This window comes from Necator americanus, chromosome IV, assembly GCF_031761385.1.
Source record: "Necator americanus strain Aroian chromosome IV, whole genome shotgun sequence".
NCBI classification, from domain to species: Eukaryota; Metazoa; Nematoda; class Chromadorea; order Rhabditida; family Ancylostomatidae; genus Necator; species Necator americanus.
In genome coordinates, this window is record NC_087374.1 from 14,101,026 (window position 1) to 14,128,712 (window position 27,687).

Sequence of the window (27,687 nt, forward strand, 5' to 3'; positions counted from 1 at the left end):
GCTATGACATCCCTCTGACGTGTGTGTTCGCTGAAAGACGCGAGTTGAAAGACGCTGGAAGGCAATAACGCCAATTCATCATCAGAAAAGTGCACAAATTTCTTTGTGAAGGTGGAGCTGATGCGTTCATCCCAATGGCAGGTTCATGATGCCAGTCGTGGAGCAATTCTTCTCCGTTGACAGAGTTTGCTAGCGCTCCAACTAACTCCATTCCCTCCCTTCCGCTGAGCACTTTTTTGCAAGTTGGTTACAAAAAAAACTTTTGAAGTATTTCCAATGTAAGAAAACGGTTCTTCTTTGGTACTAAGTGAAAAACTACGGATTATATTGTAATTGTCTATCTTCGAATTCTATTTTGAATGCTCTGTTTACCCATACACGAATTACGATGTAATAATAAAACTAATACTTTGTGATATGAAAAGAAACTATGGTTGATTAGTTCCCAGCATAATGTTTATTTCAATACATTCACAGTACAAGAACCCGCTTCATTTACGATGTTGTTGCGATCACAGACATACATAAGAGCAAAATAGATAAAAGCTATTCTTCAAGAAAACATTGAGGTCATGTTGCTGTCGCTGGTGTTCCCAATGCTATTACTAGTCGATAGAGGCCTATCACAACACCAGACCGGAACAAGAACCCGGCGAGTTTTGTTTAACTTGAAGACCTACTCAAGTGAAGAACAATGAGAAAGGCACGAGTCAGCGGCGGAGCTGATCCAGGATTCACAAGACAGTTTAGAGCGACGCTGCAAGTCTTAATCAATTAAGGAATAGGCCAAGCCATCAATGTACAGTTTATAAGGAAATATTTCTTTAAAAAGCATCAAATGTAACTCGGACAAACTCGGAACATATCATAGCATTATTAAATCACAATAACGCTAGTTACGGTGCTCACTATAAAACAATTGCTCCTCCCGATGATCATCGCTGCTAATGGAGGGATCACCCGCCCATGTACCCATTGCGCTGTAGTAGGCACTCTGCAATCAATGCACTTTGAATAGGGCAGATTCTTGATGAGGTTATTCCTGGCTTCGGTAAAATTCCTAGGCTAATTAAATGTTTGTGGCTAATAAATGGTTTGCGACAAATCTGTGGATGAATTAATGCAACTCTGCCTTAAAGGCATCACCCCACGAATCTGAGGTGGTACGGATTTTAGGTGCAGTATACGGGATAGTAGATTATGAAGAGAGGGGATTCCGTCCATTTCTTGATAATTGACGTAAGAAAACGGTCCGGAAGATACGGCGTGTGCACGCGGCTGGTGCGCTCCAATCGAACTCGTTGTAGAAAATAGCGCGCCGGAACGCTCCGGGCTGTGTTTTTACGCTAATTAGGAAGAAATGAACGGAATCACCCTACTCTCCGATCCTGTATACGAATTCTCCACCCAAAATCCGTACCACCCCAGATTCGTGGGGTGATGCCTTTAAAAGAACACGTCATCCCCACAAAGTTGGCGTTATGAGGTGTGCTGTAAGAAAATTCGTACAGGAAAGCCGTTTCAAACGTCGTTTTCAGGAACATTAGGGGACTTGAGCGCCGACACGACTATACTTGCAATCTACACCCCGAACTTTATCTTTTTCTGGAGAGATCTCAACCATGTCAATTTCGTGGTATGCTGCCTTTAAAGGTAGCGTTTGCCGAACTTTTCGATGTTGAGATCCTTCCACTGAAGTAGTATGTAGAGTTCGAGTTTATGTTTGTACGTATCACGCGACACTTGTTTGTACGAATCTCATGACGACTCTTTAAGCCGTCACGAGTGATGAACTCCACGTTTGTTCTAAATTTCGTTTGCGTTTTACTACGGTGATGCCTGCAAAACGCGTCTCGATCCTTGTGAATTTGCTTGCGCAAAGACGTCTCTACCATCTAAAATTCGTGCAAATGTTGCCTTTGAAAAAATATTGGAAAAGAGCATGAAACGAAGGAAACGAATGAAAATAGCTTCAATTATGAGAAAATTATACCACACTGAAACTACTTTCTTAGTTTTCAAGGCAAGCTACAGAGAGCGTGCATGTATACGCCGAATGAGTTTAACCTGGTGAGAGCAGTGTGGCTTCGACCGCTGTAGGACACAGCCAGAAAGAGAGTGTATTGCAGGAGACGTGTTGCGTTCACCTGGTTGAACATCCAGCGAGAACTATTGCCGGATGATAGGAAAATTCAAGCAAAAAAAGTAGTTAAGTTTTACCTCATTGTGAGCTCGGTTTAAGCTGTATGGAGTCGGATTAGTAGAGTTGTTCAATGGATAACTACTCTGAACAAGGAAGTATTTCACAGAAACATCTATTGCTAGAAAAGTTAACTAGTGTGAAGACGCACAGTTCTACTAACTGATTTCAGTGTCGGCACTTCGAGATTCTGCAAAAGGCGGGTCGAACCGAGCGATAGTCTACTGAGCGCAATGCTCAACGATGGAGTGCTGTCGCATGAGGATTGGCGTGGATTTACTGCTAAGTGCCCATAACTGTAATAGATAGATTAGGTACTAAGAAGGAGTTGATGCATATTTTAAACACAAAATTCACGCTTCTCTGGATAGAGTTGTCACCGAGCACTTTCTACCTGGAAAAAGCGACCGGCTTGCAGTATTTCTGCTCCGAGAAACCTATCAGCACAGAGAAAGCGCGCCAACAATGGGCGTATTCGCCCGAGAGCCAAAACACTCGTGACAGACTTTGCTCTAGAAACTTCGCTTCGGCCCGGTTGAAAGCGTTCGGAGGCGGCTGTATCCAGGGCAAAGAGCTAAGATTCTGTGATGGAGGATTTTCCACTCGTCTTATCTCGTCTTGTGCAACTTTTTCTATGTGGATACAGAAGAAGCAAAAAGACGAGACTTTAGACATAATTAAGAGAACAATATTTCTATTCTGAGGCTAGAAATTGAAGTGCGAAGGAAAGTGCGCCTTCGGCAGGATCTTTTTCGTTCAAGTACCTACCTTCTCGAAAGTGGCGAGAATGGTGTGCGCCAGTTGTAATTCTGTGAAGCGTTGCGACTCATGTAAGTGCCACTACTGCTTGGTGTAGTATTAACAGAGGTAGGAGTAGTTTGGAAAGAAACAGTTGGACGACGAAGATGAGTACTGAGCGAAGGAGTTGCTGTTAGATTGAATGCCGTATTACGTCGTGCTATCCTAAAAGAAATATTTGTGTGCTTGGTGAATTCTACTTGAACTCATTGACATTAAAAAGAGGAGTGCCATGCAGAAACATGAGGGTACAACAAATTTTTGCAGGGAAACTGGAAACGATTGCTAACTTCCTGTACGTATAGAAAATGAGGCCGATGGAGACGATCACCATGAGAATGATAAATGCGAACGCGGAGACACCTGACTTTTCCACTTCGACATGACCCTTGACGGGAGCGAACAATCGTGCTACGAAGTGCAGTTCACATCTGCTGCCCCAATAACCGTGAGGGCAACTGAAATTATCACAAATTGGATAAGCCTCTACCTAATTTAGTTAAAGGCATCACCCCACGAATCTGAGGTGGTGCAGATTTCAGGTGGAGTATTCGTATACAGGATGGGAGACTACGGAGAGGGGGGTGATTCCGTCCATTTCTTGCTAATTGCCGTAAAAAAAACGGCCCAGAAGATGCGGCGCCGCACAAGACTGGCGCGCTCCAATTGAACCTCTTGTACAAAATGGTGCGCCAAAACGATTGAAGCCGTATCTTCCGGGCCGTTTTTTACGGCAATTAGGAAGAAATGGACGGAATCACCCCCCTCTCCGTAGTCTCCCATCCTGTATACGAATACTCCACCTGAAATCTGCACCACCTCAGATTCGTGGGGTGATGCCTTTAAAGTAGCATTATGATTATCTGAAAAGCTTCCATGAACACGTAGTCCAATTTTCTGATGAGAGCGATTTATACTCTTCACTAAGTAGATGTTTTTGTATTAGTTCAGGAGTTAATCTAATTGAAAACCAAGATAAAGGAAAACAGCTGCTGAGTTTCGGATTCTGTTACTTTTTACTGTATGATGATAGTGTAGTTCCATTATATACATACTAAAAAATAACTAAAACACAACTTGAAGCGCTCACTTACTGGCAATTCACTGATCTAAGCTCATAGGTGACCTCATCAACGTCTACGGAGCAGTTTCCACCTCGATAACACCAACCTGCAATACTTCATAAAGTGAAAAACTCATCACTCAGACAACACGAAGGTATTAAAAAATAGGATTAAGTTTGTAATTAGGCTATTTAAACCACCTAGAAAGATTAGTGGAGCTCGAACAAATCGATATTTTGTTGAAGAATCTACAATAATATGGAAATCCGTGCAAACATTACTTGGAGGATATCCTCCCTAACATAGCGGCGTGTCCGACCAAAACATCATGATCAGTGGCTATGGTGTCAAATCGCGTAGGCAGTCACATATACAGTCGAATGGTTTCGAGTCGCATTTTTTCCTTTACTATCCGTGATCTTCCTGTGACCGCCTACGCGTGAACCACTTTTTCATCATCGTTTATCATTCTTCACCTTTGTCTGCGTTAACACGGCGGCTTCTACCAAGTCGCTTCCGTCGTCTCCTCCTACTCTTCACACTGGAAACAACGGTTGCTTCATGAGCAGAGTCATTCTGAGCGACCTTGATCGGTGCAGCGCGTTTGACGGGACCCAGGCCCATATCCAATATATCTGCCTTTGGGAGCATAAATAGGATGAAAATAAAACCATCGATGACCTCCTTCTTCGACCGTGCTATCCAGTACTATTTAATGAATTTGCTGACACAGACTCCGTGTAATGGTAATTGGTTGCATGGCATAGCGGTCTCTCGAACAAACATTTTCAATCCTAGAATTTATCCAGTTTACCAGCTGAACAGGGCGGGTGTAGTGTAGCGGTTAGAGGTTCCGCTTACTGCACAATCGATCGTAGGTTCGAATCCGTTCTAGTGCTCACCAAACCTTTCATCCCTCCGGGGTCGATAAATTGGTACCAGATTTGTCTGGGAGAATAAAAATCCCGAGTTGACACATCGGCTAGCCCCCGCAAGTCATTGTTTAAGCCAGACACCCGTTTGTAAACCCCAAACGATTCTGAATTTAAGTGAACGTGGGGGCGCATCCCAAGCGGATCGAATTAACGCCAGAAACATTATCCTTTTACTTTAACCAGCTGAACAGACGCCCAGAGCGCGTTCATTCAGTTGGATACCCAGATTAAATGACATTGGATACGGCTTCGATTGTGATGAGCTCCGTAATGTCCGCAATCACCCCAAACTTTAGTCAGCGTGAGAAATCTTCTTTTATTCGCAATTTAGATCTATCAGTCTTGACCGCTAAAGGTGTGCTTCCCTTCACCGCTTCTTTTGCTGATTTTACATCTTCATAACGGACAACTGAGTGTTGTATGGAGAGTGCTACCATAGCTGAAGAGTCTAGGGACTTGCCCACCCTGTGTTCAACACAAATACGCGACGATGAAACGCCACACGGGCAGCATCAATTTTTAAATGGACCCAGCCATTTGGACCAGTACTCGTCTTGTGTGAGCTTCTCTCAAGTCAACCATTCAATTTTGTCTCAAACACTCTGATGGTCTCGGATGTTGGTGGTAACTCGTTAAAAGACTAATGGATTTTGATGAACTTCTACCAGTGATTCCCCGCTCACCAGTCGTTCTTCACGACTGTTTTTATCTTTAAACGGATTTTGTTCAAAGAACTTCCTACCTTCCATGGTAAAAGAGCAGCTTCACTCACTCAATGAAGAAATTAGGTTGAGTTATGGTTTCTTGTGAAGTTTGTCCTTTGGTGTCCGAGATTGTGTTGGCGCCGTATATTTTCAACACACCTATCGTTGCGTTCATACGAATAAATAAACAAGCGCTGCAGCCGGAAAGAAAACGTTATTGCTTTTCTAACGTTTCTGCTTTTCAATAATGCTTTTCTATTCATTCTTCTTATTTTATTTCGATAATAATCGATATGCACAAATAATGTATGCTTATTGCGTATCTACGGAATGTGGTAGCACGAAGTATTATTTTTAGCTCAAAAGTAGGAAATAAAATAGAGGATAAGTTTTCGGAGCGAAAAATTCGACCAACCTTTACATTTCTGTTTAGAATGACGCATTCGGGCTTCCTCCAGCTTGTGATCCACGCGGATTGGTGCAGCAGTTCCATAAAGCACGTCCAGTTCCTCGCTTTCACTCTCATTCGAATCACCTGGAAGGAGATCTTAGAATAATTTCATAGTTCAACAATTGATACAGCGATACGTGCATTTAACCATTCACCGTGATCAGTTTCTAGTTCGTTCGTTTCATAGGGAGGTCGAGTTTCTTGTGAATCTTGCTTCACTGTTGAATGAGATGTCTCAAGTAACGCAGGAGGCTCGAGAATCTGAATGTGCCACTGCTTTCTTTTTATGATACCACATCAAAACTTCGGTTTTTTCTCATGAAAGTGCTGTTTCAACGCTGGCTCTTGCCTCAAGAAGATGAACTGGGTGCTTCACTCTGTTCCCTCCACAATTCGTAATCGTTGAGGTTGAGGTTTTGGAACGCGTGTTGGCCTGTACAATGACTTGCGGGGGCCAGCCGATGATCAAGACAGTGTTTTTATCCTCCCAGACAAGGCTGGTACAAATTTATCGGCCCCGGAGGGATGAAAGGTTTGGTGAGCACTAGTGCGGATTCGAACCCTCGACCGTGTGGCTACAACGGACCTCTGACCGACTGCGCCACACCCGCCCATGCAGCTATCACATATGTCCTTAAGGAGGGGAGTTCTTTACAGTAAGTATCCGATCGATAGATGAACAGCGCAATCGTGTCAAAGCTTATGCTCAGCGTGGATGCATAGTACGAACACCTCTTTAGCACTACTGAAATGCGTAAGCTTGACATATGTGTCACTAGCGCGGTTATAGAACTAGCTCCAGTGTCAAACGAGAAAAGTCTTTTAATATCACCTAACTTATAAAAAACGAGACAACCCTCTTCTGCAATTGCTCCTTTATTTTATTCTCTTACAACTCTTGTTCATTCCTACACCAAATCATCAGGATCTTCTATCCGAAATTTCAAATCTTTAACTTGTTTATTCTTTGCTTTTGGAAATTAAGCAGCATACGTGTGATTATTGATTTTTCGGAATCATTTTCCACAAGTGATGTCTTCAAATAGAGAGATGGTCATAAAATCGAGCTCAGGAAATCAAAAAATCAGGAACGGTACACAATTCTGAAAGTGATAGTCCGATGCTGACCGAAATATTATCTAATCCAATTCCATTCCCTCATCCTAAGTCTAATTTTTCTTCAAAAAAAAAGTGTGTGAAATAATTGTCTGAGTTCCACTCCTAGTTCTTTTAGCTCCTACTGTTTACTGGATTGATTAGAATAAATACATTGGATTCATTACATTGATTCAGTTCGAAGATAGCTATGGGGAAATGTGATTGTAAGCAATAGAATAACTCTTGGCTCAACAGTTTTTTTGATCTGAGTAACTAGAAGGAGCACTTTAGCAGCTATGTAGAAAGACGATAACTTTTTGAAACGTCTATACTCGATCCAACCGGCGAAAAAAAGAATAATCACATTTGAGTTTGTGATCATCGAAAACAAACTGAGATTATTTGGGCAAGAGCACTTATGATCTCTCAACAACGATCGATCGTATCGTCAGCGCTAACCTCATTTTGTTCCAGAACATTCTTCTCTAACGCCTGCGCGTCACTCCGATCATCTCGGAACCACGAAGGGAGACATCCTTCTGAAAAAAAAGAGTTCTTTTCTAGAAATGTCACTTTATGATATGTTAAAATTAAAATGTTATGTTAACGGATAAAAAAGAGTCTATATATTTCTGGCACTCCCAATTCAACTTTGAACAATTCTAGCACATAACTTCTCTGACTTAAACTTTTGTTACTATCCTGAATCACGAAAATCTAAGCAAGCGAAAAGTGTAACTTGAGCAGTCTTACCTAACAATAACAGTAATTTCTCGGGAATTGTGTGCTGGCGCATGAATGTTGAGTGCAATTTCTGTCATCGCGCACTTCTACGCCCTTCTGCTTCAACTCTTTGTTGCAGCCGAGAAAAAAGAACAAAACCACAGCCAGCTGCAATGCGCGAACGTGGCTCATCACGAGCATCTTATTGTTTTGAGTTGCTGTGTGCTTACAAAGTTTAGCTTGCATCTCTTAGATACACAGGACACCTATCTTTCAATGTTTTAAATGGAGGATCAGCGTGTAGACGCATTCTGAATTAATGTTAGCTTTGAATGACTCGAGAATCTAGGCACATCATGTTCCTAAAACAGCAATTAGAGAGAAATTTTTAAAATTCTTTTGAGGAACAAACTCATAAAACCGAATGACAAGTTAGTCGCATACACAGAGCAGAATCATCTAGTAGGACATCTAGTAGGATCATCAAAAAAAGGACACATCAATATTCATTTTAAAAAACGGATCGGAAGATTTTCAAGACGATGATGAAGATGACAGACTAATGGTTAAATGTTTCATTTAATTCTAAATTTTTAAATGGACTCTTAAGCAAATCACAAGGACTCGCAGAGTCTTGCTTACTTACAAAAATTGCCCTCCATCATCGAAATAAACGATTTACTTTGATTGATAAAGTTACGAGAAAGAAAAGACATATGCAAATGCTGAATGAAAAATGTTTAATGTTGCTCCACAGTGTACATAGAAAAATTTTTTCCAAAAGGATTCTCCAAAAGCTTCTAAAGCAAATTATCTTACAAATTCAGGATTGCTGAAGATGAATGTTCTTTGTAAAAGCCTTGTCGTTTTTGTAACGCTTTGAAGTTTCGAGTTTAGTTAAAGAAGTTTGTGAACTACTTGAGCTGACAAAGATTGACAACGACAAAATCTTTTGAAACTGGAAATCGGAAAATCACACAGTGATTCTCTGGTTTCCAGTCTTTCAATATCTTCAGAGACATAAATAACCTAATCGATAATTTTGTTTCTGGAAAAAAAGCACAAAGAACACAAGTACTTTGATATCCGTCGCCATCAATTCAATTTTAGACATTGGTTTTGACGCACATTTTAATAGAACACGGGCACAAAACCACGTGAAAAATCAGAAGCATTATACTCAGCAAAGAAACTCCGTATTTATCAACAAAGAGTGTTAGCGAAGAAGATAACGATTTAAAAAAAAGGAAAAGAAAGGAAAAGGAAAAAGGGCAGAGGCTATACTGCATGCCTTGCATCAGAAAAGTATTACTAATGCTAGTATTATTAGCACGGGGAGAAATTTGATATGAGTTACAAGTAAATGCTGACAGAAATCAACAATTTCTCTTATCAAATAAGGGAACCACCACAATTCTGAGCTCAACCTCCTCTCCTTCAACAACTGAGTGTTTGGGAGAGTTTTTCCTGAAGATGTAAGGTGGGGAAAACTGTGACACTCACCCACGTGAAGATTCTGTATCTCGGTGATCCGATAGAACACCGGGAGATACATGTTGCATATATTGCACTGAGCTGCCATAAATCGGTATTCAGGTATCCCTCCTCGCCCTCACCTCCTATCCCGCTATTTCGAATCGCTCTATACGACCTTTGTCAATATCCAATTTACACATAATCAAACAGTGCCGCTCGCTACACGCCTGTATATTACGAGTAAAGGCCGCGTGCAAGTTGCGCATACGCAGGACATCGCCAAATTTGCTGTGTCCTGTTTTTCGAAGATTGCTGGTTACGTTAAATTACGCGAAAGAACACTTTACAGCGTGCTTTTTACATGTAGCTGAATTTTGAATTTTGGACAGAAAAATTACATCTGTTTATTGTTCCTAAACCTATTCCGTTATTTTTATTTACTAGTTATTAATTTATTAGTATTGTTTTTATTCATCACACAAATAGTCCTTGCGATAAAACCAAGAGAAGAAAGCAGTCAGAAAAACCTGTGGATTTTTTTGCTGATGTTATGGAGTTTCCAGCAGTTGCCCCACGTCTACAATAACAAGTTTGGTCTGAGCAGCTCACCATCGACTTGTAAAGCTATCAATGAACCAATCGCTAGCGTAAATTTGTCAAAATGATGCACAGGTGAACTACTCAATTACGTTCAAATTCATTAAAGCGATTTATAGATGCGTTACCTCAAAAAAAGACCACCTCACCGAGAGTGACCAGCCAGCGGCAACGTTGACTCATTTTTGGACAACAAAGTTGAAATCGGTGGGACATATTAAATATATATGAATTCTAAAATAATCAGAAATTCACATATTCTTTTCAAATTGTTGTGCTCAGCCTGTATTTCATGAGAGGCAGGAGTTAGAAAACGCAGATCACCTCACGGCCATGTGTCTGTCTCACTGTCTGACTTTCAACGGACAGGTTTCTAGAAGGGTATCGACATTCCTGTCATTTTAGACGATGGGGAAAGCTTCAAGACTGTACATCCAGCAACAAAGACGAAAAATTAATTAACGAGGTTAATTAGTTAGGGCTAATAATTAATGAGCTTTCTCCTCTCATTTAAAATCTATTTCTTACGTTCTTCTTCATTATAATCTTTTCGTTATCCCTACGTTTCTTATGTATTATTCCCAAGAAAGATCGGAAAGATATACGAAACGCATAATATATCACAAAATTTTCTGTTACGCAGGTTTCTTGAAAAAAATTTCTGAAGGGAAAGGAGAGCGCCGGTGCATCTGGGCTCGGAGATTTCGCATAGGGTGAATTGACAGAAAGGTGGAGCAATCGAACTTACTTGGCGCTTGACAGGAACTCTTGAAGGCATCACCTCACGAATCTGAGGTGGTGCAGATTTCAGGTGGAGTATTCGTATACGGGATGGGAGACTAACTCAACATAATTTCTTCATTGGATGAGTGAGGTTGCAGCGGCGCTTGCACAAGGCTGGCGCGCTCCAGTCAAACTCCTTGTAGAAAATAGTGCGCCAGAACGCCTGAAGCCGTATCTTCTGGGCCGTTTTTTACGGCAATTAGGGAGAAATGGACGGAATCACCCCCCTCTCCGTAGTCTCCCATCCCGTATACGAATACTCCACCTGAAATCCGTACCACCTCAGATTCGTGGGGTGATGCCTTTAAGCTTTTTATTCTTCTCCATGGTTTATACCAGGGAGTTTGGAAATGCACGATGTGACAAGAAATGATGATACAGTCTCAGATGCTCGTGAATCACTTCATACACTTCACTTTTCTAACCGGATCAGGTGATGTGAAGTAAAGAGACTAAACCAAAGCCGATACCCTAGCTTAACTCTGTTCTCGGACTAAAAAACCCAGACACTGTAGCAACGGTGGTAATACGGTCTTTATCACATACTTTCTATAGGAGACCGTGCGGTACTGTACGTAACCGCTTGTGCGATATTGCACCATAAACTGGAACGTTTCCAGCGCACTGCAAAAGTTGTCCGTCCCTAACCTGTGGGGACGAATGGGCTTCTGAAATCTCTCCAGGGAACAAACAAACCTCGTGGCTAGCGTTGCACGGAATGAATTGATTCGAATGATTGGACTTGTAAGTTGGCAATGGTCCTCAAAGGCAGCTTATCACGAAATTGACGTAGTACGGAGATCAAGGGGAACCGTAAACTTCGGGTTGTGGACTAAGGACCACGACGGCAACGCTCAACCTCTTCTAATCGTAGAAAACAGCGTGGAAGGCGTGTTCCTTCCCACGAATTCACTTGCAGCGCGCCAGAGCCATCCTTGAGCACAGGAAGCATCCACGAGCAAGCAGTCCATGATCAATGATGTCCTCTCACCGGCCTACTCATCTGACACAAATGAGGAGACTGAAGAGAGGACTAGAACGTGGAAATAAAGGCGCGTTCTAACGTACCTCGTAGGAACTAATGCGATTTCCACACCGTTTCTTTAAACGACGATTAGAAGGAGTTGGACAGAGCCACGCTTGTTTCCGTAATCTACAAACCGAACGCTGCGGTTTCCGTAATACCAATTTCGTGATACGCTGCATTTAAGTAGTTGTTGCGTGCATTCTGAGGAAGACCCGAAAGCAAAACGAAGGAACGCGACGCATGAAGGCTCTGCGCATCACTCAATGGATAGAGCAAACATCTTCAAAGCAAGTGAACACAATGAGCTGTCCGTAGAGCGTTGTAATGCAATTGCGCCCACCAATTGCCCAATAATGAGTTTGGATAGGGGCAATTGACGCCATTTCCGTCCCACTCAATGTTCTTTCATTCACGCCGTAGATAAGAGAAGACAACTGCTTCTGCTCGAGATACTTCATTCTGCATAATTAATTCTGCATGTGTCAATCGGAGTCGAATATGTTGGACGCATCACCTCACGAATCTGGGGTGGTACGCGTTTGAGGCGCATAATGGCTGTAGGGGATCGTAGATTGTGGGAATAAGGTCATTCCGTTCATCTCTCTCTGTAACAGTGTGAACAGACGATCCCGGAACGCTGTTTCTTACGATGCCACCCTCGTCCCCCCACACCGCCCGCCCACGACTCGTCGAAGACCCATTCGGACGAATCGCAGGCGGGGCGCAATGGTTCCGCATTGCAGCAGAAGCCGTCGCAAGAAACAGTTCTGGGGTCGTCCGTTTACACTGATACAGAGAGATGAACGGAATCACCTTCTTCCTCACAATCTACGACCCCACATACCCATTACCCGCCTAAAACCCGTACCACCCCAGATTCGTGGGGTGATGCCTTCAAATGTGTGCGCGAGCTGCAATGGACCTCCTTTCTGTGCATGGCACACTCTCCAATCTACTCAAAGGCATGTTGTGCCCATTCGTTTGAAAAAATTCGATGCCTGCTATACTCTATCGCATAAGCGAGAGGTCGCGCCATCGCATTCTTCGGAACTAAACATGTACCTTTCTCCTCACTGAAAAAGTGCCTGGGTGAAAATTTATGAACAACGATAAACGAGTATTGTTTATCGTTTTATATAGTATTTATGAACAACGATAAACGAGTACCACAAGCGAAATACGTAAACCGAAACTTGCACCCCAATACACCGCTTCAAAGTATTCTGCAGACAACACAGCGATCGTCGATAAATTCTTTGCGCTCAGTTCAGTTCACTGATTTGCTGTAGAAGCCATAATTTCACAGGCGGGTCGAACGAATTAACTTGCACTGAAACTGTGCAGTCGTTTACGACCTCACCGTAACGTGTTTTACATCTGCACGTTAGAGAAGGACGGTACAGTTCTATCGAAGAACCAAGACGGCCCTGCAATGCCTTCGGAGAGCATCATGGACTTCCATGGAAACAGAGCTAACGCTTCTTCACACCACAATTCAGAACTTTTCAGTCGGGCTATACTTACCAATAAATAGGCCCTTGAATGCAAGGCACTGAGAAAAATTCCGCGTTCGTGTTCTCAACGAAGAGTTTGTTTGATGAAGATGACAAAACTGGTTAATCCTTATCAAGTTCAAGATGCAACGGAGGTTTCGCTGAAATAGTTGCGAAATTCTCATGAGTGCCACGTTTCTCCATAGCCCAAAGTGACTCTGTTCCATGGCTATCTAGGCTTTAGTCCTTTTGCGGCATCAACAGTTCCAGTAAGTCCCGAAAAATCTACTATACTCACATGTTACAATACTATTACCGTACAACAAGTCAACCATTCAGCAGAATCTGTTTAAATGCATCACCTCACGAATCTGAGGTGGTACGGATTTCAGGTGGAGTATTCGTATACGCGATCGTAGATTATGGAGAAAAGGGTGATTCCGTCAATTTCCTCCTAACTGCCGTAAAAAACGGCCCGAAAGATGCGGCGCGCGCACAAAGCTGGCGCGCTCCAATCGAAGTTCTTGTAGAAAATGGCGTGCCGGAACGCTCGAAGCCGCATCTTTGGGGCCGTTTTTTACGGCAATTAGGAAGAAATGGACGGAATCACCCTTCTCTCCATAATCTACAATCCCGTATACGAATACTCCACCTGAAATCCGTACCACCCCAGATTCATGGAGTGACGCCTTAAAAAAAGACATCCCTGAGGAAGTGCTTGGAACTGGTACGGTCTATTGTTAGGAACGGCTATGATCCAGTCGTGTGTTTTCCTCATCGTGTTTCCTGAAGGATGTAAGCAAACAAATATCCGCACTGTCTCTTAGTGACTCATCATTTTGTTCGTGGTTGCGTAACCAGGGCTGTTCCATCGTTAATCAAATAAAGAGGAAAAGCTGCACTGCTTCTGATGAAATCTCGGCTATTTCTGCTAGGTCTCTACCGTTTCACGAGCTCAAAGATTTTCCATAAACCACGTTTGGCTGATTTCTATACCCACAAAGAAGTAGATTCTACTAGGAAATAATCACTGGACAGTATAGGCGGCAAAAACTACTTGAAATCTGATGTGGTTGCATAAGCGGCTACGCTCGAAGTGGACGAATCTAATCTCGATCACGGCCACACCGCCGTATCGCTTTGAGCACAGCCACTTACACGAAGTCAATGGGCCTTCGAGTCGTTTCCACCCAACTATAAACGCTTGGTGTTTCACTTATGCATGGACGTCAATGTTGCGTTGCAGTAAGTGACCGCTACGCATTCACATATATCTGAAAGGCTGCGTATCACGATTTTGACGTCGTGTGGAATCCATGCGTAGAATTGGAGTAGCAGATAACAGGACCCAGATCGGTTCACTCATCTTTCAGTAATCCTAGTAAAAACGGCACGGAAGGCGCTTTTTCACGACGTTTTTGGCTTCAACGCGCAGCATCCAATGGCGAGCGGTCCAAGATCAATTGCCCTTTTCGTCAGCCTGTTCAAGTAAAAAGGCTTCATTGAAAAAGCTGCCGAGGAAACCGGAGGGTGCACAAGACTAGGTGTGCTAACGTACCTCGGAGGAGATAAAGGAAATAAAGCGATTTCCAGGCCGTTTTTTTACGATGATTAGATAAAGATGAGCGGAATGACGTTAGGTTCCGCAATCTACTTCTCAAATTCTTTTCTTCCCCTGTGGGTCCCGCGCCACGTCAAAATCGTGATATGAGGACTTTAACCACATTTCCACGAAACAATTGATTTGGCAAGATTTTTTTGAACACTCAAATCCCAACTTTAATAGGTTCTTAACTTTCTTCGTGCAGATTATGATTCGTGTGAAGCCAATCGCTGCTTGATTCGACTACGTACATAACTATTACGGGGATCCCGGAGAGCAGCTGACTACTGGTGGTCATGTTGGAAGAAACTATCAAACAAAACAAATGTTGAACAGTTGAAAAGTTCGACTTTCAATGAACCTCGGCATAGTTGAATTTATATTATCGAGTTTGATAAGCTGTACACGAGGTTGTTAAATAAATTTATTGGCTAACGTTTCGACTATATCGCCTTCTTCAGAGCCTGAAAAGGGCGATATTCAATCTACAATTCAAACGACCAACCTCTCCACAACTAAACTGATAGACTCCACGCCTAATTGCAATCACAAATTTAGCGACTACACTGAATGCTCACCTTAGATCGGAGATGTCTAGCATGGACCGCTGACTGGTCGATCACGAGGGCGAATGGTTCGAATGTCACATTCGGATCGGACGAACCATTCGAGATATGGCGCGAGTTCCCGCGTTATCGACAGACATTCACCCTTGCGGTTCATTTTAGGGTTTTTGGCTTGGATCCAAAATGCCTCCAGCGATTTTCGAGCCAACGTTTTAGATTCGTGCGCTAAGATTTGGACCCTAATTTCAAAATCGGCTCCGTCGTGTTCTATAGGCACCTAAAGGTGTCCATTCTCGTAACCTACTCTTGCCGCTCACGTGCTCTTTGACGCGGATATACAGCGGTCGTGCCGTTTCACCGACATACTCGTCTCCACAGTTCGTGCAAGAAATCAGGTAGACTACCCCGGATCTCAAGCAGTCTCCTGGTCTACCTGTGGGACAAATAATACAGTTCGGTGTTGTACAGATGGTGTCGTACAAACGATTCCGAACTAACTGACGTTTCAAACCGTTTCGGTGGTATTTCAACGACCGAAACGGAGCTATCCAAGTCTGTTCTCCTCAGACACCGCCTAATGGCAGTGCTCATTTCATCGGAGATGTAAGGAAAACAGAGAGGTATGTTATCTGTGGTGAGGTTTTCCAATTGCCGTGCTCGTTCACTTCGGTATCGTCTCGTTTCAGACGTTCGGATTTCATAACCATTCGAAACAGAAATTTCGTGAGCCAAAGTTAATGATTCCTTTCTCTCCTCAGGTCCGCTACAAACGGTTCTTGCCGTGCAAAACATGTTGTTAAGCACAGCTTTCTTCATATGAAATGGATGAGCAGAAAGAAAATGAACCAAAATGTTTTTATTACTGGGCTTACGATACCATTTCGTTTGGTACGTAGATGCCAACCTCGATGTTCAAAAAAGGAAGCCAGTTGCCCTGTGGTTTCTCCCTAGCAAGTTTTATGTGTTTGGGTTGTCGGTTCAACAAGTCAAAACATTTTCCATCTCCGCTTGGGTGGCGCAAATGACAAAGCAATCGTCAATGAGTAGAACAACGGACGTAGTTCCAGAACAAATGCTTCAATTTTGGCCATAAATGAAATAGCTAAGGTGGGTTGTGGAGAGGCTGGTCGTTTGAATTGTAGATTGAATATCGCCCTTTTCAGGCTCTGAAGAAGGCGATATAACCGAAAAGTTAGCCAATAAATTTATTTAACAACTTCGTGTACAGCTTATCAAACTCGATAATATAAATGTTGAACACAAAATGAAGAAAATTAATGGAATCGAGTAGATGATGGATATCGCTGCTAAAGTTAAGTAAGAAGAAAATCGTGTCTGGGGAAGCGATTATTATCTGGTTATTGCTTGCTGTTTCCAACTAAAAGCAAGGAATTTTATCACTTGAATCAACTTCGCTAGCTTCATTCGAACCATAGCGATGAGTGGAGCATGCGACGGTCCATTCTAGGTCCCAACCGTTCGTTCCACAGTGCGGCTTCAAGCGCAGCCGCTTACGCAGCTGCGCAGAGCTTCAGGTTTTTTATATCTGTGCATGTCAGCTAAATTTTGTAAATACATCATAGATCAAAAATCTTTGACTCAACTCTGGCATCTCTCTTCCTCGAGTTATCATATGGTTATCTTACACATTAATACAATAATGGGAACAACAATAATGAACACTTAGTACTATTTCCAGGTACCTAATATCCCAGCAAGCACTACAGGTGATTGCTCGAACTCCGACTCTTTTTTTTACTAGGTATCTTGAGTCACAAAGGTGTTGATGAAAACATTCAGTTCGCCCGACTCAACTAGAGCAGTGTGACTACTGGTAGCGTGCGTGATACTGTATTCAGTGCAATCTATTGTTCTGAAGGAATGTGGACTCACATGCACAGTTGAGGTTGGACTTCTGTTACATTTAGAAATTTATAAATAAGCAAAACCTTAGCGCGAATGTTTCGAACTCCATATCAAAGGGAAAACGGATGAAGTGTCTGGTCTATATCGATCCCTCGAAATGCTTCAACGCACTCGACTTCAAATCGGAATAGGTTGAGGTTTATGAACGTGGTTATGCAGTCTACAGAATGACTTCTGATAGCACAGCCATGTATAAAGCCAGCGTTTGTATCTTCTTTTATAAATCTGCAGCAACTCAACGATCACATAGGAATGAGAAGACTGGTAGACACCAAGTTTCACATCAAACATTGATGGTGGCGACCTTGTCGAACCTCCTTTCGCTACATCACCTTGGCTCAATCTTACATTTGAAGTCTCTAATAACTCAAAAAAAATGATATCACACAGAAGAAAATGAATGTTCTAGACGAACACCGAAAATATGTTCAAAATGAACATCCGATCCCGAAAAGATCCCACCAATTAGCCACGCCACGCCACGGCCAGTCAAGATCTATGAAGAACATAGCAGACATTGATCTTAGAGACCGAGATAACATTAGAGAGATTTCTGCAAAAACCTTAAGTCGTTGAAGATTTTTGAAAAATATCTGCTTCTGAGGTAATTAGAGACCTACGGTCCGATTTGACGCTTTGATGCTGAGAGTATATACAATCTCCAACAGCAGGAAATGAACAATTGAGGGGACCCATCATAGAAAGTTAGGGAAATTACAAGGAAGAACAAAACCAGAAAGAGAAAAAGATGAAAAAGATATCCTTGTGGAACTTATAAGAGTGCTTCTTGAAAGTTTCTGTAACTAAAATAATAGAGTATTTCTCGAGCTGCGCCCTGTTGAATTCGATAAATTAAATAAACACATATACAATAAAACAGAAAGAGGAAAAACACTTACCAATCATGCTTAACCTCCCAATGAGGAAAATCATTATGAAAATCGTGAAAATGTCATGTCGCACTCGTAAGGACGTCGAGGTAAGCAGCGTTGAGCTGTTCTTTTTCCGCCGGATGAAGCCCGGCAGATCCTCTTCGATGGAGGCACAAGGAGCCTTGTCCTCCATTGGCAGCCTGAGTCTAATTTATGCATTAATCACAATATTGTCAATTTTTCTATGCATCATTTCTACGAGGTTTAATATATTGGACGATAATTCTAAATAAAAATATGCAATTACAACACGCGAGCAACCGAAGTTAGAGAATCACATAAAAATGAAAGAAGAGAAGAAGATCATTTGGTTCTGACTAGATATACAAATTTGCAATTACTGCGTACATGGTACAAATTCGAATGTTTCAACATAGCGTAACGTAACATTGCTTCTCTAAAACTACTGACCTCGTGTGAATCTATACCGTACACGTAGATTTCAAAATGATAGGCAAAAACCGCAAAGAAACCTAAACAATAGACATGTGTGATTTCAGCGATGGATTTAAATAAGGGAGACATCTTAGAATTACCCAGTAAAATAGACCATGAATACGGAAAGACAGACGCTTTCCAAATCACCGCATACATATCTCAGTTGTTACCTAAGCCCACTATCTCTAACCTTACTACTTTTCCATCCTACTGTCGGCAAACATGTAACACGATCGCCGTAGAAAATGTGTTTGAATAAATTATATCGTTCTTTTTTTGAATATTTGAATAAGCTAAACTTTCTCTTTAACTAAATAGTGAGTACAACTGAGTACTAGCAGAAATTTTCTTTCTATGACGTTTATTCGCAATTACTTGCTTCCTCAGCTACAAGTTTTGTATTAATATTAGGTATAGTTTGTATAAACTCCACGTTGGCGCAGGTCATACGAAAGGAAGAAATAGGTCCCAATATCCTGAGACTTGTCAGGGGAGATTAGAGAACGAGTCAGTGCTTCTCAAAGGCCTATCGGTGATTCATGAAACGATTACCGTGCTACCCGACCATGTCTGGTACGGTTGTTGGTATGGGAAACCAACAAGACCAAAGCAGAAACGTTTAACTCGTTTTGGTACCCCATTCCGGTCATGTGTGTTTATGTATTTGTGAATTTTAGTACAGTTTCCAATTCTTTTCCTTCTATTGCGTCATGGGAACTGGTAACAGAAGAATCGCATCCAGAAAAATGAGTCAGATGGGTAATATTTATATGCAAGAAAAGAGAACTCTGAAACCACAGCCACAGATATTTGATCGTTTCATAAATCTATTCGATAGAATGAATATTGTAATCCTGAATTTTCCGGAGATATTGGGGAACGGGGTCAGAAAATGACAAAAAGAGGAGGAGAAGGTGGATGGAACATTCTTTTCATTGAAGAGCCTTTCAAATATACTACAAAGTAGAATTCAAAAGGTAAGTTTTTTTCAAAGTTTTTTTTTTCAAATTCAAAAGCCTTGACAAATGCTCCTCTGAAGGAATCAGGCATGCATAAGTGTCCCATGAACAGAAACAGACATTGCAGAGGAAGCGTGGCTTTTTTTTGCGACATTCCTACGTTGGGTTCGCCGCTTATATGAGGAGAAGATCAATTAATCAATCACTTACAAATGATATATAGTAATGTTCTGTAACATTTAGTTCAGGGAAAATAATATAGAAAAGGAAAGACTGTAGTAAGGAAATCAGGACCCAATATTGAATTATTTATTGTGGTTCTTGATAACAAATGAAAAAACTGCGTTAAATACCAATTTCGAATCAACTGCAAGCTAAAATAAGACTATAGTGAAGACTGGTCGCAGATTTGTGCAACTTGGTGGTTCGATAGCGCTTCAGTGATATGTACAAAAGCATTGTTACGATATTTTTGGGCGAAACTCGAAAAGCCTAGCACGGGAACACTTTTCGAACGTATTCCTTTGCACAGCTGTCATCATGGTGCGATGTACGAGCAGGTGAATCGTTTGGAAGTGAAATGTCGCGCAGTGGAAGTCTCACTGCGGCAGACCGAACTAATTTGCATAACATTTGACGTTGCTCAGAATGTCATCACTCAAAAAAGCACTGCTCTGACTCTTGGCTACCAAATTTGTAGCTTCAGATAGACAGTGAGTAGGTAATAAAAGCGCGGAAGAATTTCTGAGAGACGATAGAGTAAAATATGGACCAAGTATGAGTATGAGTACCGTCCTCCACCGGACGAAAGTTGTACAGTGTTTCACAAGGTACGCAAGCTTCCGCGGGAGTGAATGAGTCAAAGGACAAAAAAACGAACTAGTGGAGCATCCGGAATATGAGAGCAAATAGAAGAGCGGATCGGCTGCTGGGAAGCGCGGCGCAGTGGAGCAGGAAGCTACTCGATAGACCTCTTGTAAGAGAGACTTGACTGAAAGCGGCGGAAATGTCGCAGTTCTTAGGAAAATCTTCGAAAGAAAAAAGCATCAACGACGTCGAAGCAACTGGATGATAGGAAACTAGAACTTTCGGATAGGAGTCTTCTGTTTATTGCAAGTGTGTTACCCACGTAAATCGCAATTAGTCTATATTATACGTTGTGACCTTGTTTAACCACAGTTCTACAACATTGTGGTTAAACTAATTTAGAAATCATTTTCTTGAAAATCGGACTAACCATTTAGAGACTCTATAGCATCGAATGTTGCAGATAAGTTACTTCATTCTAGGTGCAACACATTTTACCGTAAGAAATTTACGTATTGGTTCAAGCGTCTACAAATGGGTTCGGCAAATCCGTTAGAACTTAGCGAATGGAAGATCAAGTGCGCGGTTCAAGAGGTTATCAAAATTATCACAGTTACGCCATTATAGTTGGAGAAAAAAGCACTTGAGAATAATGGTGAGACTAATATATAAAATTTACATGATTTCATGCAGAGTTTGTCAGAAATGATATTTTTACTCCTGTGAGGTGTACTGGGAGGTCTAGAACTACGGTATATTGGAGACTTCTATCGTTTTATTTCCGCTTTTCCTCAACAAAATCTTGAGTAAGATTTCACAAGTTTAGTTTGTCCTATTGAGATTGTTGTCAACACCTCCTAGCGCTATAAAACACATGCAGTGTTTTATTTATTTTTAGCGGTCCATTCTAAGAATAGGACATTAGAAACCTACATTTTCACCTTGTGTTAGCAACCGCGTTAGGGTCAATAATTTGAGTACTAGAGGCTACATATTTTATGTGTGGTAAGTAGAATAGTTAATCTCATTTTCCAATAAGTAGCTCCGTTTGATTACCTGAATTTTTGTAGCACTGTTAACTACTGATTTTGCAGTAGTAGTTCAGTTCTTAAGACAATAACCACAAAAATCTTCTCGTAAAACAGATGATTTCAAAGTTTTTCTGGATTCTACATATGTACTATAAAATACGTGCTTCCACAGTCATACTGTACTTTCACAAGTGTCACTTCAATGCGATCGCAACCACAGCGTTTCGTTTCTATCACAGACATCGGACTGCTTCTAGGGTTCAGAAAAAAAAGCTGATGAGCATGCAGGCAGCACGCAGGAGTGAAATCCGGATGGATTGCATAAATGAGACGTTTACTGCGAAGTAAAAGCACTTTGCTATTGAAACTGAACGACGTAGGCACGAATCAGGGATCCCTGTAATGACAGTGTACGATTAACTAGTTGTTATCCACTGTCATTCTCATCTGTGTTTTTTTTTTCGCGGATCCCAGGAAAGAATATTTTATTTCACTTTTGCACTAATGCAAAAGGTTTATATTATTTAAAAAAAACGTCTCACGAAATAGTTCCAGTTTAGAAAAGAAAAAACCTTACCAGCTTCTCAGCTGTGCTCTAATCTACGATATTTTGCTTATATCCTTCTCTTAAAACCTCAACAAGAACAACGAGTCTTTTCAGAACCAAGAAAGTTCCCAAATAGAAAACAAGGTTTACTGACACTGCTCCAGAGGTTGCGGCTTTTAAAACACAGGGGAGAAATTGTTGATTTCCCTCATTCCTCTATTTCAAATCGTCTCTTCTGTAAGAAATCGGAAGTTCACAAGATCTTTACAGTTGGTCACCAGCTTCAAGATGACTACATTGTTCAGAAATTTCGGATTATCACTCACAAGTACTTATCGTATAAACGGGTCTAAGAATGCAGTTGGTAAGGAAAAGGCAAGAATGACATCACGAAAAGAGAGGATTAGTCAAATCAAGGTGTCACATATTTATTATAAATATCGACTGGAAAGTGAATTTGAAAAAACAAACAACAAACCAGAGAAGGATTTAGAATTACAAAGTCAAACAATTCGTTTAGAAAATCCAAGAGAAAAAACTAAGATAAGAAGGAGAAGGTCCACACAATCGTTTTCAAATGATTCCGCCAACAAACCGCACCGATCATAATTCATATGTGAAAAATATCCACGAAACAAGAAATGATTTACGTCCTCGTCTGTTGTGCAGACGCGTTTAAGTGAAGAGGAAAATCACTGTTAGATTAGCGGTGAGGTTCGGAAAGTGGATCACTTTTTTCCCTACACCTGTGAATGACTGTATGAAAGGATTGTGACGAAATATTAATATACATCAAAGCATTATTTTAGTTTGGGCTAACGCTTCTACCTCAGAAGTAGTAAAATTTTACCTCAGTTTTCGAGGTTTTTTTTAAAAATTTTCACATGAAATGCAAGTTTCAACAAATTTTGGAATTATATCAAGTTAAGAAGAAGGGCTACCAATTTCTAGCGCAGTAACTTGATGTGCACTTACAGCATTCATAATGTTAACATCAATTCTGTATATTCTTATCATGTATGGATATTATTCGAATCATGTATATTTTTAAGTAACGTATGGAGCTAATAGATTCCAAAAGAATCATTTGAATAGAATTCTTCTAATATTCTTGCGAATAATTAGCCATACAAACATCGAATTAACGAAAAGGGATTCTGCGTCTGTCACACCTACTGATGATTCGACATTTACGCTATAATTTATGAATAAATTAGGTTTTCGCAAACTATCAGTGGCCATGAATAAACTACCTTTCCTGTTTGTAGTAATTAACGATAGATATTTGGTGGATACTTAAGCAGGCAACTAATTCATGAGATCTACGAAAGCTGCAGAAATACATGCGTTAATATATAGGTTACACGATGCTGTGGAGCAAAGGAATAAATCAGTTTATCCAGAATTTCTAATGGAGAAATGGATGGGAAGAGTGAGCAGAATGACGGCCAATCCACACTTTTCTGCCAACACCTGCTATGCGCCATCATTAGACAAAAACGCAATTCGCTCGTCGCCAGTAAAAACTCGGATACGCAAAAAAAATCCGAAATTGTCACCTCGACACCACATAACAGCTGTTGGTCGGTCGCCAAAATGACTACTATAGAAGCTCTACAGTCACATCGAAAGGGCTGCCTATGTTCTTTGTCTTCTTTCAGAATATTTATATTGTTATGAAAATTTCTAGGAAAAGAGGGAAGCAAACACTCGTCATCTGTTAATGTCCGAGCAAAAAAATTCTTCTTTAAATAGAGGGTGTTCCCACAAATGTTTATTAATCCTGGGAGAAAGTTCCTTTGATGAGGATTTGCCTATTCTGTGCTGAAAAATCGCGCAAATGACCAATAATCCCACCGATACTATAATATGTATAAAAAATACATAATACTCAAGGGTTTTTTCAGAATTGTCAAAGAATACCACGTCTGTAGGCAGGTTGTGTAACCCTTTTTTAAGTGCTAAAGAAGTTAGCATCGCTGCTATATTTTTTTTCAGTACTTAAACCTTCTAAGTGGCTGCAGTGCACATTCTCCAAAAATTTTCACGTAAAAATATTCCTTGAACCCATCTCCAATTTAAGTGTTTAAAAGATACGCGTTCGAAAAAATAACGACCTCTGACTGCAGGCTGGTGACAGAGCTTCATGAGCTAAGGACAAGAAAATTGAAAGAGATTGTTGAGTCTTACTTTCTTGAACTGACCAAATTCTTGTGCACAAGATCTTCTATACGGAGATAATTAGCATAAAACTCTTCTTTATAACGATACAATGGAGTACAATCGAGAAGGAAATATCCAATTTGTTTCCCTCTAGGAGAATTCACTCGGTGAGCTTTTTGTCGAGATTCACCTGTTGGAGCTGAGCTGACGATGAAAAATGAGCGCATGAGAATATAATGTATCTTAAATAAAAATAGAGGAAGAGAGGAAGCAGCAGAGAATCACAAAGTTTAGTAAAATGGTATTTCATGTGTTACGGATACTGAATCAGCTGAAAACATCCTTGGAAATCGGTCACAAGTGGAACTGTGAATTGAAAAGAAGGAAATTGCAGGTAAACACATAATATAATCTGATGACTTTTATTATTTATGCACTCGCTGACCAAAACGCAAATTTTTAGGGAGTTGGAAACAAATTCGTAAAATAAAAATAACGAATATACAATGTTAGCATGATGAACGCGAAAAGTTCATTCAAAACGGATCCACTCAAAAATCTCAAAACCTCCATCCCGTTTTGAAAAAAACAGTATTTTAGTATTTCGAATTATGGGTTCATAAAAAGTATAAAAATAAGAAGACATCGTTTCGCAAAGGAGGGCACTTTGTGTGCGATTCGCGGTAACTACGGTATTGATAGATACTCCTTCCGTGAAACGAACAAGAGCAATGAAGCCGTCGCGGATCATTTGAAGACACGAACACGGGCAGTTTGGGCTCGAAATCGAACGCATGCGTGGAGTGATGGTTCAGATATTTAGACCACAAATGAATTCGATTTGGTTTCCAGGAAGATTGTAACGGAAGAGAATGGATCCTCTTTAGTTTCCGAGAAGAACATACGAAAAGAAGAACCTTCAACTATACAAGATATCGAATACATTTGAAAATCTTCTAGCTTGGATCTCAGTGGATTAAAATTGGTAGTTGGTGGATCCGAGGATTAGAATAACTACTAAAAAATTTATAAAATGTGAGAAACGTAAGACAGCAAGGATCTCATGGACGTATTGGTAAAAGGCATGACGTGGACCGTTCCAATACTTCCATGGCTGGACCAGGCTATTGAGTGGCGATGATCACAAGATACCCTGTGGATCACCAGGCACTGTTAACTTGTCCTGGCTAGCAACATTTCAACAGAGGTAGAGAGAAGAGAAATGTATTGTAGATGAGACTTGTTTTTGAAATGAATCGAAGACTTCGTTGTGATAGCCGACACAACGAACACATCGCAAAACGATGATCCACACGTTCTCCGGCTTCGAAAAGCGACCCAACTCCGCCCATGCTCTCATTTCATTCCAGAGTTCTCTAAAGGCACGGATAGTAATGTCAGAGGAATGATATCGCTGTTTTGATGTAATGAACGGCAACGTGAACAAATTCTTCTCCACGAAACAACACTCAGAACATACAGCTATGAGTCAGAAGACCACACATAAAAGCAGACATCCTTCAGGTCATGAATGGTTCACGAACGTATGCGCTTGTCAACAAAAGGGCAGGAGGCAAAAATTACCCTCCTCACATTCTTCACAAAAAATGCATAGCTTGTCGCAACGGATGTGATCCTCGCAGTCTTTGATCAAACACATGCAATCAGAATTGCAATGATAATCGACCCTGGTGTTCGTCAAAGAGTTGCCTATCGTTTGATCTTCTCAATCAATCCAGAATTTTGTTGATAAGAAAACGAAAAAACTGATGTGAAAACAGAGAAATGGATGATAATTCATGGACAATTCGTGTACCGAGTTGTCGCTCTACGAATCACATTACACGATATTTGTTTAGCGTTCTGACCCTGCTTTGAATTCTGCGTCCATATGTTTTAGGAGGCATCGTCAATGTCACATGAGATCTGTGTCCTCTGGAATTCTCGATTGTAGCAGAATGGATCGTCAACACAATCCCTACTAGGCCTTTCTGAGTTTTGCTGCTTTTCAAATAAAATAAAAAGTACACATGGCTCATTTCGTGACCAAACAAATGTGAACTACTTTTGAAGATAGAACCTTTAGATTGCAAGAACTCTGCATTGTGGGCTCTCAAGTAACGTCTCATCTTAATCTTTATCGTTTTTACTTTCACTTGTTTATTTATTTTAGAATTGCAGTCTCTAAAATAAACTTATCATTACGCTAAAAGTAAAGTATTGTGTAGTGTTAAAAGTAGTAGTGTTTCTGTGATCCCTTCCCATTACTTTTCCATCGCTATATTCAGCCGGAAAGGTCCTGCTGTCTACATTTTCCAATTCACCTCAATATTTTCACAAAGTAAAGATACCAACGTACAGAGCAGAACTTCCTTTTTGTTTTGCTTTCACACACTCCTCTATTTAGTCGAAGCTGAGGAAGATGACAGGCCCTTCCATCACAGATTATAAACATGCCTTTGAGCATAATTTTCTTGGATTCGGGACAACAATCTTGTAATAACCTCTGTATGAGTCACTGTTTATATTAAACACTGTTTATAGTTCGTACCAAGTGTTGGCCATTATCTGTAGATACATTAAGATGAGTAAAGTCTTCGAAAGGTCGACATGTTGCACTGCTGATAGCAAGAGCGACAATGGATTGAATTATGTCCTTAGTTTTTTTTTAAGTCCCAGGTGTGCGTACTACGTCCCCAAGCTGAAAAACGGAAAGAGTTGTATGGTTAATACAGAAAAACAGAAATATTCATTCTAGTTCATACGAGACACATATAACGACTACCACAGTCATTTTATGATGTTCTTGGTACCAGCCAAAATCAGTTATCCAACTGGATAAACGTACTCTGATGGACAAATGTGCCCGGATTAAAAATACTGCTATGAGATTTTAAAAAATCTTCCACGGATAAATGATGCATCAGCTCAAATAAACCTCCACTCGTTCTTACTCTGGAAATTCTTGTTTGTTTATTTATTTTTGGGATGCGAAAAAAAAATTTTAGGGTGGGTGTGGCGCAGTCAGTAAGAGGTAGAGGTTGTACCCCCCCGGTCGAGGGTTCGAAACCGCCTTAGTGTAAACCAAGCATTTCATTCCTCCGGGGTCGATAAATTGGTGCCAGACTTATCTGAGAGGATAAAAACACTGACTTGACCATCGGCTGGCCCCCGCAAGTCATTGTATAGGCCAACACGCGTTCCACAACCTCAACGATTACGAATTCCAGTAAAACGCGTTGGCGCATCCCAAGTGGATTGATACGCCAGTGACTTTGTCCTTTAACCTTTTTGTTCGATTTTTGCAACGAAGTGCATAAAGTTTTCGAAAGGAGGTCAAGAAAATAATATCATTGATTAGCACGT

General features: G+C 41.0%; 1 protein-coding gene across 1 annotated transcript; it reads right to left on the reverse strand.

Moving 5' to 3' along the window:
- Positions 1-892: 892 nt before the first annotated feature.
- RB195_001226 (uncharacterized protein) lies at positions 893-18,509 on the reverse strand (the record flags this gene model as incomplete). The annotated part of the gene is made up of 10 exons (XM_064197907.1): positions 893-994; positions 2,221-2,286; positions 2,352-2,496; positions 2,969-3,163; positions 3,289-3,456; positions 4,093-4,168; positions 6,117-6,236; positions 6,308-6,413; positions 7,710-7,789; positions 18,344-18,509. 10 exons carry the CDS (start codon positions 18,507-18,509, stop codon positions 893-895), a joined length of 1,224 nt encoding a protein of 407 aa, XP_064053788.1.
- Between the last annotated feature and the right edge of the window lie 9,178 nt (positions 18,510-27,687).